The sequence below is a fragment of the Cygnus atratus genome, chromosome 5 (genome assembly GCF_013377495.2).
Source record: "Cygnus atratus isolate AKBS03 ecotype Queensland, Australia chromosome 5, CAtr_DNAZoo_HiC_assembly, whole genome shotgun sequence".
Classification (NCBI taxonomy): domain Eukaryota; kingdom Metazoa; phylum Chordata; class Aves; order Anseriformes; family Anatidae; genus Cygnus; species Cygnus atratus.
Genome location: NC_066366.1, coordinates 55,434,455 through 55,449,817, shown reverse-complemented (window position 1 = coordinate 55,449,817; position 15,363 = coordinate 55,434,455). Strand labels below are relative to the sequence as shown.

Below are 15,363 nucleotides of genomic sequence, written 5' to 3'. Positions count from 1 at the left end.
GACAAGACAGATTTTTCACAAGACGGTTGCAGTATTAAATATATTTTGAATCAAGTGATCCAAATGCATTGTCTTCAAAATACTACAATAAAGTATCCCAGTAGTGTCAACATGTGTATACATTTACACAGTTCATTATAAAAAAAAAAAAAAGGTAGCTTGTAATGTGTTTTGTCTTTTGTTTTTTCCTTTAATCCTTCCTTCTAAGCTTTCTTGAAGGTATCTGTTATATCTTTGTATCATTTTTGTCATCTTGCATCAAATGGGTTAAATATGAAATGGCTAACATTGTTGGCAGTGTCCTGCTTGGTAGGAGATCGCGTGGTTTGAGTTTTGGGGACAGAAAGGATTTTCCTTTTAACAATGAAGAATGCAAACTCCACCTTCTGGTTTCCATCCAAGCCTGTTTTTTGTAGTAACAGTGGCTTGTATGAAGTGTATGTAGGACGACTAATTTAGATCTTTTCTAATGTCACTGTGTCATTTGTTGTATTCTGATCAGGAGAGATCTCTTAATACTGTGTTTAGTATTAGGAAGCTCTTAAGCTTTTTCTTACTTTTAGCCAAAGTACTTCAAAATAAGTTCAACAATAATTATAGAAACCGTGAAGATTTTTCTTTTGAAATACATACTCATTTTGAAATACTATATACATAGTGCATAGCATCCTAGTAATAGAAGATTTGCTTTTGAAGAAATAACTGTACTATGAGGATGTTCAACACTTCTTCTGGGGAAAACAAAGACTTATTGTTGTGTAGAACAGCCTTTATCTCTTCAAAGATTTACCAATAATTTCACGTGTACTAGAAGTTAACATCCAGCCTAGTGTATTGGAGTAGAAGTACCCACCCAAGTTCTTAGTAGGTGAAATGTCAATACAATGACTTGGTTTTTAGTCTGTGGAAGCCCTGAGGTTCAAACTGAATGAATCATCTGCATAATAGAGCAAAATACCCATCTGCTGTTGGGGAGCAAAGGTGCAAAGATCAGCATTGTGAAAAAGGTTGTGATGAAGAATTCCTGATATAGCTAAACTAAGGTTTGTAGACACTTAGTTTTTGTATGGCTCTGCATGTATGGTTATGTACTGCTGCTAAGCAGTGACCTGTGTTATAGTGATAGGCAAGCTTTTAACACAGTGCTACTACTTCCTGTTGGTGTATGCTTGCTTCTTCGACTTTGCATAAGTAAAAACACATTGGATGGACTGAATTACTACAAAAGACATTCTTATTTTTAATGTTCTATAAAACTTTGCTTAACTTAAAACAGTTGATAGATTTGGTTATTTTTTATCGTTTTTAGAACGTCCCATACCCTTTGATCATATGATGTATGACCACCTGCAGAAATGGGGTCCCCGGAGGGAAGAGGTGAAATTTTTTCTTCGTCATGAGGAATCGCCAGCTGAAAGTAATGAACAGAGTAAGTACACTTACCTTATAATGCTGTTACCTAAATATCTAAAATGTTTTCTGAAGTGATTTCAAATATCAATTGTTTGAGTAAATTTTGGTAGATATAGGCAATACAACTTCCTTATACCAAAGTCTTTTTGAACATTGCTCAATGTCACGTTGATTGTTCTCAAATTCCCTTATCTAGAATAATTTCTATCAATCTGAGTAATGCTTTTGTAGTAAGAATGGTTTCTATTCTGCTTAGTACTGATCCAAAAATGTGAGTGAAGATGAGAGACTTAATGCGTTTTTGCTTGTTGAGAGAAAGTCACAATGTTTTTGTGAGGGTGGGATTGTTCTTCCTGACTTCCTGCTCTTTGTTGCACCCACAAAAAAAATTCAGTAAACTACTTTGCATCCTTTAGAAACAAATCTCTTTTACAGACATCATCAGCAGAGGTCTCACAAGCTTTACTTTCTCTGTACTTTCTGTAGATATATTTATTGGTAGCAATAATTCACACCTTGAAAAATCCCTGGTCTGTTTGTTTCTGCAGAAAAAGTCTTTATATAAAACAATGTCATATTACATTAGGGGCTTTCTTTAAAGACTGGGATAAAAATAAAAGTATTTCAATTTTCTGATCTAACTAGTGTAGACTACTTAATTTATGAGAAGATTTTTGAGGCTGTGCATTATATACTTTATGGCTCTCAGACTGCCTGAGAGAGAGGAAAGGAAACTCAAAGTAAGTTGTATATTTGCATGCTCCGACAATCCTCACTCATTCATCTAACCTGACTACTTCAGACAACCAAATTTCAAGTTTTGGCTAAGTCCTTATTGCTTTGAGCTGGGGTTTCTCTTCATATCTCTAAGTGGCTGCTGGTTGCTTTGAGTGCCAGAAGTAGCAAGTCCATTAATATATAAGGATTTGCACATATGTTAATTAGATACTTTGTAAAATACTTAGTCATCCTTTGGGCGATTCCAATTTAAAGTATGTTAAGAAATTCAAGATACACCTGAAGCCACATTTACATGTACAAAGAAAATGTCCCTTCTGAAGCATGCATGTGAGCCTTTTAATTCATTATTGACCTGTGGATCAATTTGTAGAATAAAGTTGTTTACAAGGCATTGTAGAAGCTTCCTCTAATATATTAACTTATAGTACATTAGTGGAGCTACTTCTTGTGGACACAGAAGTATGAAACTTTAGTAGTCATGCTCAGTACATTCCCTTTCATAATATCATTGCCAAAACACGTCAGAAAATTAGGCCTACATGTATATACCTTTAATAGAGGAAGTCTGTGGAGTAATGTCATATTTCTGCTGACTCCACTGCATACAGAGAGTAACCTAATGAGAGAGTCAAAACCAGCAGAATGAAAATTCATAGGTAAAATGTTCTTTTAAAAAAAAATCGTTAAAAGTACAGATTAAAGACTGTGAACCAGTTGTGTTGAAAACTGAACTGTGCACTACGAATACTACAAATGATACTTTACTTTAGGTGGACGACAAGCCCAGAACCAAAGAAATGGAATAAACATACCTGTGGAGAAGCGTACAGAGAATGGGGTAAGTAATAAATCATACAGGTTTTCAATCAACTCAAATAATTAAGTTTTAAAATTTCTTGGTTTGCAAAATCTGTTGTAGGAACCAGTGGAAAATGTCTAATTCTTGTTCTGTTGTGATTTTCATGAACAGCTGTAAATTTTCTGCCTAGAAAGAAATTCACTTCTGTGACATGAGAAGCCATCAGTCTCATTAACTACTGCATTTTCTCACCTGCCTTCATCTCTTATTCATCCTGTATGAGGAAAAAATCAGCTATATTACTCTTGCATAAGAGTATTGCCTGTCCAGGCATCTTTTCTTGATTGTTTTTTCTCACTAATAGTGGTTTTGTGACTTAGCCTCATAAGGTAAAACATGAAAATGTATCTATGGATTGGAATGTTTTCAAACGCTGATAGAAGAGGTTACATACCCCTCAGAGCCACCTCTTTATACTGGTTTGCACACTAGGTTCATTTCTATGCCTTTAAAAAAAAAAAAAAACATTTTATGAAGTTGCTAATTTAAAATACATATTGCATAGCACAGAGTACCAGTTTGGTGGCATTCAGTGAATTATGGCTTGAACATCATCTCTTTTACAAGTAAAATATAGGTTATCTCTTTCAAAATTACCATGGCTTAAAAACCTGTTTCAGAGTTGATATTCCCTTTACTTTCTTCTCTCCTTTCTCATCCTCACTTCTAATAAAGACTCAACAGACCATAATCTGTTCTCATTCACTCAGGACCATTTTGCTACATCTTCTGAGGCACTATAGGTATAGTTGATTATTCTTTAACATTTTTGAATTTCAAGAAGAGTTGAGCTCGCCAATTCATAGTTGTATTGTCTATGTTGGAACACTGTTGATTTCTAAATGTGCCTTAGAGCTCTTTTGTCTGGGTAAAATAATGCTTCAAAGAAGTTTAAAGACAAACAAAACTAATCAGATTTTTCAAGTTGAGATGTCTTAAAAAATCAACTAAAATGTTAAAAACAATTGTGCAGGTTAAGTGAATCTGTCCTTGTATATTGCCTAATAATTGGCATCTACAATTTCTTACGTACATTTAAACATGCAGCAGAAAAGTTGTAGGTTGTGGGTTTTTTTTTCCATTCAGCTGTTTAGTCACTTTGCAGCTTTTAGCAGCTGGTTTTATATATGGTACGTGGGGCTAGTGGAAGGAATCTTTTTCCCTATTCAAAACAGTTAATCATGTATTGCTTTCTACATTTCTTTTCTGTAGAGAACACTAGCTGATAACATCATCTACATGGATCTGTTTATCCTGCTTCCATTGTCATATTGACAATGTAGTGAGATCATAGAACTATAGTATGCTAAGGGAACATAACTCTTTAATGACCTTCTGAGGTCCATTCCTCATAGCTCGTATACTTCATTTGAGATGACAGTTTCTAGAAATCAGAACTGGCATGTGCAGTATGCCTTCTAATCGTACTTCTTGGCAGCACTGAACTGTGTGTTTAGTTTGATTTGCTGTTAATTTTATGGGTAGAGCTCAGACCTGGTAACTTGATAAACGCTGCTACTTGTGTGCCATTCAGTATATACTGAAAAAAATATATGTTTGGCCACAAAACTAAAAATTATTAGGGAACTGATCATTTTTAAAATATACTTTTAGTAAGTTCCTGAAATTACTAAAAGATGAGAAGGACCTGAAGGGATTTTATTATAAGTTTTGATGGGTTTTATGCCATAAATGGTATAAATCGGGTTCTGAAAGTTATAAAACTCAGATTTTTCAATTGTACCAAGTTTTAAATGGGAGGGGGAGGGGGGAAAAGAGGTGGCTTCGGGATCAAGGATTTAATCAGCTTACACTTACGTAATGCATTAGGCTTATTCATTGTTACTGGCATGCTGAATGTTAGACTAGCCCTAAAATCAATACAAACCAATGGAACACTGAAGACAGCTCAAATCTTACCAAATAGTCTGCATTGAGGTATATTTTTACTATGTGTATTGTTTTAATGATGAAATGATTGATTTTTATTAATTTTGGGATAGAGTTGGAAGTGTGACATGCATAGAAAACTTTTAGATACATGTTTGCTTTCATGTTTGAATCAGTAGTCTTGGAAAAAATGATGGGTAATCTGTCTGGAATCCAACTTGGATAACTTTATGAATTGGTATTTTGTCACATGCGATGTTTTTTATATTCTGTGAAAGTCTTGTGTCCATGATCAGCAATTAGTTGAATAACAGTGAACTTTTAACATCACAAGATTACATAAATGCATGAATTTTATCAGATAATCTTCTAAATGAAGATTGAATGTTAAAAATGGAATAGGCTATGTCTCTTCAGACCGTGAAATGTGCTTTGTTGTGAAAAGAATACTTATCTGTAAGTGCTCATCTGAGAGCTTTGCATCTACATAACAAAGTCTAAGGAAAAATTATGTGAGTGGTTCTCTTATTCCTGAAATGACCTCTTGGTGGGTTTGCTCTTGTTTACAATTTTCCTCTTGGAAGTGGAATTGTGTTGTAATCAGGGCCTGATCTCTTTCCACCACTTTCCTGAAGGTATACTTATGTGGAGATAAGACTTACATAACTAAACATTTTCCTTTGCTGGGGAGACTGGATGGTGTCTCGAGGGATTCACTTCTCTGAGAACAGCTGCCTCTTCCATTTTTTTGCATGTGTAGCTGAGCCAGTTTGATTTGGACACAATTTGTAACAAGGGAAATTCTAATTAAATATCAGGGAAAATCTTTTCTCAATGAGAGTAGTCAGACTTTGGAACAGGGAACAGATTACCGGGAGTCGGTGGAATTTCATCCTAGTAGAGGTTCAGAATTTAACCTAATTTAGTCCTGAGCAATCTGAGCAACTTTGAGCAGGGTTGATTGAACCAGGTTACTTTGAGAAGCTCCTTTTAACGTAAATTTATTTTTTTAGATTCTGTGATCCTCATTATGCTGAGGCTTCAAATGTCCTTCTACCGTTTAGTCATTTCCTGCCTTTTATTGGTGGCCATGAAACAGTGGCCGTAGAATGCTGGGTTTTGTTTTCTTACAGATATCCTAGCGTGATCCAAGCTTCATTCCATAGAAATGACAGTGGTCTGAACAGTGAGAAAGAGCAAATACAGTTCTATCCACTGGAGGTCAGTGGTACACAGGAGAGGGACTGGGAGCCACCCTATCAGTCATCAGTAGGAAAAATGGATCACAGTCTTACATAAAGAAGTCCTGGAAACAGGACTGACCTGATGAAGACAGTTTTCCAGGTGAAAAGGTAATCTAATGTTTGAGAAACTCGTTGGAAACGAGAAAACAAGAAAGCAAATGCAGTTCAGGAGAAAAAAAAGGATGGAGTGCAGAGACACAATAGAAGAAAAGTGCGTGGGACAGAATAGAACTATGTTAGTGTGGTGAAAACAGTCTGTACATGATGGCAGATACTCATTTGCAGGAATTGCATAATTTAAATTATTTTTCTACTTGTTAATGTACTTAAGGAGAATAAAATACCAGTTTGTACTCTTATGTACCATTCTTTCTTTAACTCATTTTGTTCTTCCTAATATCCTAATATTAAATTTGCCACCCCCCCACCCCCATTTAGGGAAACTGGTATCTATGTGCTTTTATTTTGATAGATACTGACTGAAGCCTTTGCCAAGAAATGCAAAGAATCTGATTTTATTGCTCCCTAGGAAACTTTTGTCTTTAGTGTAAACCAAAACCCCAAACTGGAATATCAGTCCTTTAAATTTTCTCAGTCTTGAAACTATGACCAATACATATAGCTGAGAATTAACTTTTTTTTTTTTTTTGCTGTTAGATAACAGAAGTGAACTTCACTGTTTATGTTTAAGTGGCTCCAGTCAGGCTTTTAGCAGAAGGTTTACAACACGTAGCCCAATTGTTTTAGCATCAGGAGAATCTTATAATTTCACGCTCATGGAATTTCCATTAACAAGTAGGTAAAATCTTCTACGTTTATGTACACACAAAGCACTCCTAGTAGTACTGATTTAACTTGAGAGCAGTTACACTCTTATTGGCAGAACCATCCAATGCAATCAGTTTCTCTGCAGGGAAAATAGTAGCAAAGAATATACGCTGCTTTTGAGTTCCTGTGTTAAGGCTTGTCAAATTCTAGGCTTAGAATTTAGATAGATGTATAGCTGGTGCCAAAATTCTTCAGTGGAATTGTTTTGTTGTTTATTAATTTTAATTATATGATCCATACAACTGCAACCACATAAAAAGGCATTAAACATCTTACATACAGTCTGTCCATGGATTTGTCAGTTAGACAATTAAACTTTTTTAAATGTGTTCTAACAATCTTCTGATAAGCTTCAGAAATGGCTGAACAGTTTTTACAAGGTTAGTTGTACAGCTTTCCATAGCCTGTCAGGCAAAGATATGCCAAAATCTAATTGTGAAGGGGGGAAAAAAACAAGCAAGTTAGTTTTTTTTAGTAGTAAACTCAAGAGAAAACGCAGGAGAAGGGAAATATATTATACATAATTGCTTAAAGTTTCTCATCTGAAATGTTGAGGGATAAAGAGCTTAGTCTGAAATAGAAATTGCTCTTCAGATGGGAGCTACAAATACAATTTGATAATAGCTTGTAAGTATCAAGTACTTCTGTTCGTAATATTTAATGGTGTATTTGGGAGAGGCTGCCATACACATAAGGCAAGTTTTAGTGTTATTTGTTTAAAATGAGCAAATTACAGTGTCAGTCATGGAAATCTAGATACTTTCAGGGGTCTCATAGCATAGTCTAAGCAAATAATTTCATTAAAAGATGACACAAGGAATTCTAGCAATTTGCTGGGATTTTTTTCATTTTTTTTTTTTCCTGAGGAAGCTTTCATGCAGCCTTCCTGGAACATTTTGACCTTGTAAAAAGCTGCTAATTAAATCAGATCCAAGGCTTCCCAATTTTCTGCTGCAATTTTGTGTGTTGCTTTTGTTAAAGAGCCAGATTTGTTGTATATGTCACTATTTACCAAGGGTGTTCACTGGTCTAAGACATTCATTCCTAAAATTCTTTTTACTTGTTAGATAGGGGAGCCTCTACCTGCACCTTCAGTTCAGACATCTACTTCAAGCTGGGGGTCAGCTTAACAGATTTAACAAACAAAAAAAAAAGGATTAATCTGATCAGTCTGAAGCATTTTCCTAAAAGCTTGCTTTTTTTGGCTTGCTCTTCCAAAAAAAGAATAGTAATAATAAAGAAATAGAAAAGCTAATCCAACTAAGAAACTTCAGGGGAGGGGGGGAATTAAATGAGGGAAAAAAGGCAGTCTAAAGCTAATTTTGATGCAAAATAAAAAAAAAAAAAAGCTCTTGAATTCTTGCAGGACTAGAAATCCCAGTCTCTTCGCACCTCAGTAAAGGATAGTTTGTCTGGAAACATCTGTACAAGTTCAATAACTGTGTGATCTCATAGAATGAACTTCTGTGAAACTGTAGGAAATTCAGATGCTCCTGATCTGGTATTTTACTCTGAGGCTTTTTGTAAGCTTTTTAGGCAAAATTGCATCATTTTGGGATTTAGAATGTCATGAGCAGTGTTTTGACGGGTCCTGTGATTTCTCAAATGTATTCCAGTTTATAGTGGATGAAGTTACTAGATGCTTACACTTGATGAAAATAATCATCACATTTTTATTTACTATGTGACCATTTTCCTATTATAATTTTAATTAATATGGCATTAGTTTATGACTAACATTAGCTCTTAATATCTAACTTCATGTGTTTTGAGGAATCTAAAGATAATTTCTCTTATTGGGAAAAGGAAACCTACTTGGAACATGTGAAGGGACTGTTTCCCTCCATGTCTTCTCTATATATTTATATAATTTTTCACCTCTATAGATCTAGATACCAAGTATCTACTTAGATGGATATGAGAGAGATTTGTGCTTTTTATTCACTTTTTTTCCACGTGTATGGATATATTTTTACCTTTTCTTGTTTGTCTGCCGCCTTCTCATTAATTTAAATTCCATTCAGCTCTCCCTGTTCCTTCTCTGTTCTCTGAGTATTGGGGCCTTGTAGCATTTACGGGGTTTAGTAGTTCTGCTGTTCTGGGCATCAGAAGACAGTTCCGTGCAGGAGGTTACAGGGAATAATGATGTGCTAGTCTGGAAGCCAACGGGTGGCTTCCTGTTTCGCAGGTGAGGAAAGACCTAAACTGCAGCATTTACTCAGTTTACACTTTTAGTTCCCACATCTGCAGGTCTGACCTCAGGCACGGCTCTTTAGTTTTACAGCAATACTTAGTTGTGGATGTCCATGGAAGAGGAATGGTGAAAAGTCCCATCCAGTTTGCTTAACCTGAAAGTATGGTACATTGTTTTAACCTATTTCTCATCCAGTGAACTTGGACTAATAAGATTCACGCTTTTCTCCAGATTTCGAACTAAACAGAGCTTGTGGAGAATTGCCTCCAATTGTCACTGCACATTGAGATCCGAACTTGCTTTTATATAAAGGTAGAATAGTTGAGAATATAGGGGTGTGTGAGCTGACACGTAACATTATGCACATTAGGTCATAAAATAAACGTTACCTAAAGAGCTCACTTGTTACTTCTCATAAGGTGTTGCTTTCCCACTCCTTACACTGCTGCTGTAAATTTTAATGCCCTTTGCCATGGTTGTATCCTTCTGGAGTTGCATTAGTATAACTTCTAGTTAAAGCAAGTATTTTGATACGAAGTTATTGCAATTAAAATGGACCTTGTCCTTTCCCTTATTTCAGTACTTCCTTACAGGAGACAGATTACAAAATTCATTGTGTCAGCGCAGACCTCCAAGAGCTTTAATTGTTAAACCTTGGGAATTCAGACTGTCCCCCCTTTCTCCAAGCATCTTTCAGTCCTGAGCAGGAGACTCTTCCAGTACTTGCAAAGCCACCTGCTCCTTTTCAGGACATCTTTAGTCATCTCTTTTATGCAGCCCTGTCATTTGCAGACTGGTGCTTCCACAGCATGTGTGTGTGGTGGTGTTTGCTTTTGTGCGTGCGCACGCATGTAGTGCTGGCCTCCTTTCTCTCACGCAACCTTACTTATTCATTTAGTTTCCTGTCCATCCAGCCTTTGGACACCTAGCATACCTACTTCCCACCCCTATGTTTTTCCCAGGCAAAAGAACCTTTCCTTTTCTCTGTTTCTCCACAACTGCCTCCTGATCTAATTGTACTTAGGTTTGTTTCCCCTGCAGTCTTCCTCACATCAAAGTACAGAAAATGAAAGTCCCTGTGGCTAATTTAGGAGCAAGGGAGTTGAACTTGTTTTTCTTCTCTTATTCTTACTGGATGATCTTACTCTATAGCTCATACCTTTTCTTGCTTGCTAAAAATAAGCCTGTTCTTTATGCAGCTGGAATATTCACTTTATCGTGCTTTGACATACAGTTCTTCAGTGTCCTTATGGAGACCCATTTGGCTGGATCTCTTGTGTAAGTGCACTGAATCATGCTTGAATTCTTTTCTTGAAAGAATGGAGAGAGAGTGAACTTGCATGCAATTCATGAGTTTTATAAGGTAAATGACAGCTTTTTATGTTTTTTGTCTTGCATACTATTATAATTTTTATAGACATAAGAAACTGGTAATGGATTTTAGTATTTTCTTTCATGTTCAGTATTTAAAAATCCTGAATTCTAGGTTTTGACTTGCTGCAGTCTTCTCTGACATGAAACTTCTTGATGTATGCTATTATACATGTTTTAGCTTCATTGCTGGCTCAAATATTTATCTTTTTGCATGCAGGATTTAGGAAAAAGACGAAACTAGGTAGTGAAGAGCATTATAGCAAACACAGATTGATAGTCTTCTGGAAATAACCTTTTCTATTTTGACTGTACTGTTTGCCTTTTTATCTTAGGCAGTCTTAGTTAAATAAACTGTCTTTGTTAAATTTCAAGTGAACTTTCAAAATTTGAGTTTTGTCACTTTGTCACAGTGAAATTAAATACAAAAAGTAATGATTTGCCTGATCTTTTCGGTATTCATTTTTTTTCCAGAGTTTGTAATACTACAAGAATAAAAACAGAACAAATAATTTGTTGCCCTTTTAAAGCTAATTTTTCTGTATTCTCATATTTGCAGTTTAACCTGATAACTGTGAAAGAAATGTGTACTGCTCGACATTTTCCATTGAATATGAGAAGTGCAGTGAATCAAGCTGATCATAGTTGACAGCTGGCTTGATCTTGCAGTGATTAGGTCTTTCACTGCTGGCAAAATCCACTAGCCTTTTCCGTTAGCTGATTGTTGATGAATGCAGAGAGACAGTTTTTCATATTGATAAATGATTGGGGAAACATTTATTTCATATGGAATAATATTTAAAAATATCCTACCTCCCATTGATTGCACTGAGGCAAAAAGCCATACAAGAATGCATAAGATGGGTATAGTTGTTGGCTGGGTTTGCTCACAGCGGACAGTTAAGCAATTAAGTGTAGACAGAAAATAACAGAAAGATGGAGTTGGAACGTGCTGAAGCAACACAAGTGTTTACAGCTGATGGGCAGTGCTGCAAAATAAAGATGTGCTCTCTTACAATTACATGGGAAAATAGCAAACAGGTAATTCATTACTTTTCCAAAGTTTTACACTTTAGTGGATGTTATTTAAATACTGTATTGCTTTTGCGCTTGTTTAAGTGATTGTGGGTTTCGTTGTCACATGACCAGAACACAGACCATCTTGGTTTTTTGTTACTCCTTATCTCTGAAATGAAATTTTGAGTAAATCAGATTCTGATCGATGATTTTGCTATCATTTTTACGTTATAAGACCTTATGAAAAAACTTTTTTTTTTAGTTAAGTATCATGGTCAACTTTTGTTTTTAGCAACTTTAGTTTTGTTGCATGTGCAACACTACACTAAACAGGATATTTATTTTCAGTACTTCTGTGTTTTGGAAATGTCCTGTTCTGTTGTTCTCATATAAACAATATTACAGCACCACAGAACAACTTCGCAGTGAAACCATTACTTAAGAGAGGAATAAACATGTATTTGTTACTAAACATGTTATTCTGACATATAAGTGCATCTTAACCATAATGAGCTAGCCTATCAAAATAATGTTTTTCTTTAAAAAGATCTTTTTTTCCTAAAGACCCACAAACATACAGTTCCAAGACTATTTTTTAAAGAAACTTGAATAATGTATTTTCAATGTATATTGAAATGTGACTCATTAGTTACAATACCAATACTTTTACTCAGAGTAATTATAAACAGGTCTGAAGTTGTGTGCACAACCGATCCGTTACTCCTAAATGAATGCAAAATTTCTTTTAAAATAATTTTATTTTGTTAGAAGTATAAGGCTTGCTTCAAATCAGCTGCTGGGTATTTTAGCTGACACACAAGCTAATACAAAGGAGTTTAAGATTTCTGTGGTTGTTCAGTGACTACAAGGACAAAGTAGAAAGTAGTATTTTAAATAATGAGTTCTAGATACTACTTGCCTATAATGTAGAAGCCATTTCTAAGCAGTTTATTCTATATGTAGCAGGTTTTCAATATATACTTAAATCCAACTGTAATTTTGAAAATCCGTTTTAACGTTCTTTTAATTTTTGTTTTGTGTAATTATGTTCTGCCTTTCCTTAGCTGCTCTGTCCAGAATAGAGGACAGTCTCACTTGGGAGATTTCTGAGAAAGAAATATGGGTAAACAGTAGTAAACAAGGGAAATCTAGAGTCTGTGGCTTATGCTGAATAGACTTTAAATCTTTATTATATCGAATTACCTATTTGTATTAGCAAGGTGGAGGAGTTAACAAGGTATTGTATTTTAAGGAAAGATGTTAGGGTTTTATCAAATATAGATAATGTGAGACTTTTCAGCAAATTGTAATGTACCTGAAGTAAGTTTATCAGTTCTAAGAAACTCTTAGTTTGTTCATTTGTGCAAATAAAATACTGTTTTTATTACAAATTTATGAATAAAGTAACCAGATTACATTTGTGATGTTAATATCAAGTTTACTTGATTATCAGGAGGTAGCACACACTAGTTGTATTTTTCTGTAATTCCCAATATTCTGGGTGCGTTTTCTGGGTTTAATTAGCTTGTTCATTTCCATTAAGCTTAAAAAAAGAAAAGGGAAAAAAAAAGGAAAGAAAGGCACATGCTATTGCCATTGGATTCTTTAAAATGGATTTCTGCTATCGGCATATTTCTGACCCAATTAAAAAAAAAAAAAAAGCCAGGCAGAGCTGTGGATAAAGCCATTAAACTGGAAATAATGTCATCCATGTCGAGATCAGCAAAAAATCTATTTTAGTTTAAATAGAAACACATTTTCTTTCATCCCTTTATAGTGTTATGCATGATCTTTCACGTGAGATTAAGTTGCTTTCGTACTTTGCACTGAAGTCAGGTTTTATGAAAAATGTGGTCAAATCCGTTAGCATTCTTAGCTTTGGAGATGTGCACTCTTTCTGGACTGCGGGTCAGTATTTTCAGAAATGTAAGTGCATCAGAGTCGGTCGTCTGCAGTAGACGGCTCCATCCTCAGTTCTCCTTTCCTTCTCCTCAGGTAGCACAAGGAAACCACATGCATTTTATCCAAGATAGATTTGATGCAGCACTAGTAGAGTAAACTGCCATCCCTTCCATCTGTTGTTCCCACCGTTACTGTCCTGCTGAGGAGAGGTACCAGCAGTGTGCAAGGGCTGCTCTTATCAGACACCTCGAGAGGTTTAACTGGATAAGTGAAAGCATCCCCTAAGCTATGGTATTTTGAATGAAGGTTAGGGCAGAAGAGTTCCATGTGGCTGATGGGCTTCTGCTGTTCTTGTCAAAGTTAGCATGGGAGAATTAAGAAATCTTTTGCTAGATTGAGCAAACGAAGAAAGCCGTTCCTTTCTTTCCTGCTCTGGTAGCTTGGCAGTTGAGCAGCCAGAGCTGTTGAGAGCCAAAGCTCTGCCTTTCCTGTACGTGCAGGACAGAGGAGGAAAATGCAAGGATGGGCGTGTGAGATGAGAGCTCCAGGGTTTTGGGAAGGCTGAGACTTCTCGGAGCCTTGATCCCAGTCTGGAATTCACTGGCAGGGGAGCGCGCCAACCTACCCTGTTTGTTTTGCTGCTTTGTTCTGGAAGTATGGTCATCTTTGTTCATGCACTCTCACACTTGATCTCAGAGCTATCAGTTCTGTGTTTGTCACAAAGCTGCATGGGTTTGGCTGCTTTACAAAGGTAAATTCTTAGTCCTGAGTAAGGTTTGGTATTGCCCTGGGAAGGGACAGCTGCCTAAACCTGCTACAGATTATAGAAAGCTGAGTCTTTCTGTAGTTGTTCTAAAAACAGTCTTTACGTTGTTTTGTGTTCCTGTGTAGGCATTTTAAGGCTTCTCAGGAGCGGCTTGCGGTATCTTTCTGGCCTTCACCATCTTCCCCTATCAGGCTGGTGAAGATGGTGGTTTCTTTTTGACATGGCAAAACTGTGTGCCTCGGTGGTGAATCACACATGGGGGAGCAAATGCTTGTAATCATAACCCAAAAGTAGTTGCTGTCTTCAATTCAATAATGACCTTGTGCTTCGTCTGTTTTATTTTTTTACCTGCTATTTCTAGCTTTTGATATGCTGGTGTTGTCCCACCCTTGATGAAGAGTTTTTTCTGTCACGTTTATTCTGGTAGAGGGTATGATTATTTTTCCCCTCAGAGACTTTTTGGGGAGTGAGGTGGTGTGTGTGTGTGTGTGTGTGTGGAGGACTCTTAAGGAAAGGCTTGTGTTTGTTTTGTGGGGGGGGTTGTTTTATTTATCTCAACATCCCATTCAGCCACAAGGTACCTTACCTCTGCTAGAATTCTAGAGAGGCAGCCTACCCTATGCTATAAAGCATACAAAGTGTAGCTAGGTTGTGGCTGGGGTATATGTTGCCTTATCTTTAGTATCTGCTCTGTATTGGCTTCTCAATGAAGTAATTGGTGGTTAAGAAGTAGTGGGATACAAGCAGAAAACTTGCGGGTAGCCCTTTTGACAGCCAGTGTCAGAAGCAGCCATCCTGGTGTCCAAGCTAGGACGCAGACTGTCGCACCTGCCTGCTCACTGGTTGATTACATTTTATCTAGGTTATGCTGGATAATTGGCAAATGGAGATTTAACCTCAGAATCATCTCTGACCATGGGAAGTGTTAAAAACAGGGAGAAGGATAGACCTAAGTACTAAAAGAGTAGTAAATTAGGGAGTAAGTATAGAGGCGATGGAAGTGAGTGGTAGGAAAAAGGCTAGAAAACGTGAGAAAGTTCACTGTACGTGATTCACGGCACAGGAATACATGTAGGAGAAGGTGGAGCTCGGCCAGTTTCAGGAGGCTTGAGGTACCTGAACCTACACTTTCTAGTGC

The 15,363-nt window shown here is 36.4% G+C and overlaps 1 protein-coding gene across 2 annotated transcripts in view; it reads left to right on the top strand.

The window, feature by feature from the left end:
- PPP1R13B (protein phosphatase 1 regulatory subunit 13B) overlaps positions 1 to 15,363 on the top strand; it is a 72,868-nt gene that overhangs the window by 32,048 nt on the left and 25,457 nt on the right. For both annotated transcript variants that reach the window (XM_035551274.2, XM_035551273.2), the window contains exons 3-4: positions 1,310 to 1,429; positions 2,925 to 2,992. In XM_035551274.2, the coding sequence (XP_035407167.1) occupies positions 1,310 to 1,429; positions 2,925 to 2,992 (188 nt within the window). The remainder of the gene's footprint in view (positions 1 to 1,309; positions 1,430 to 2,924; positions 2,993 to 15,363) is intronic.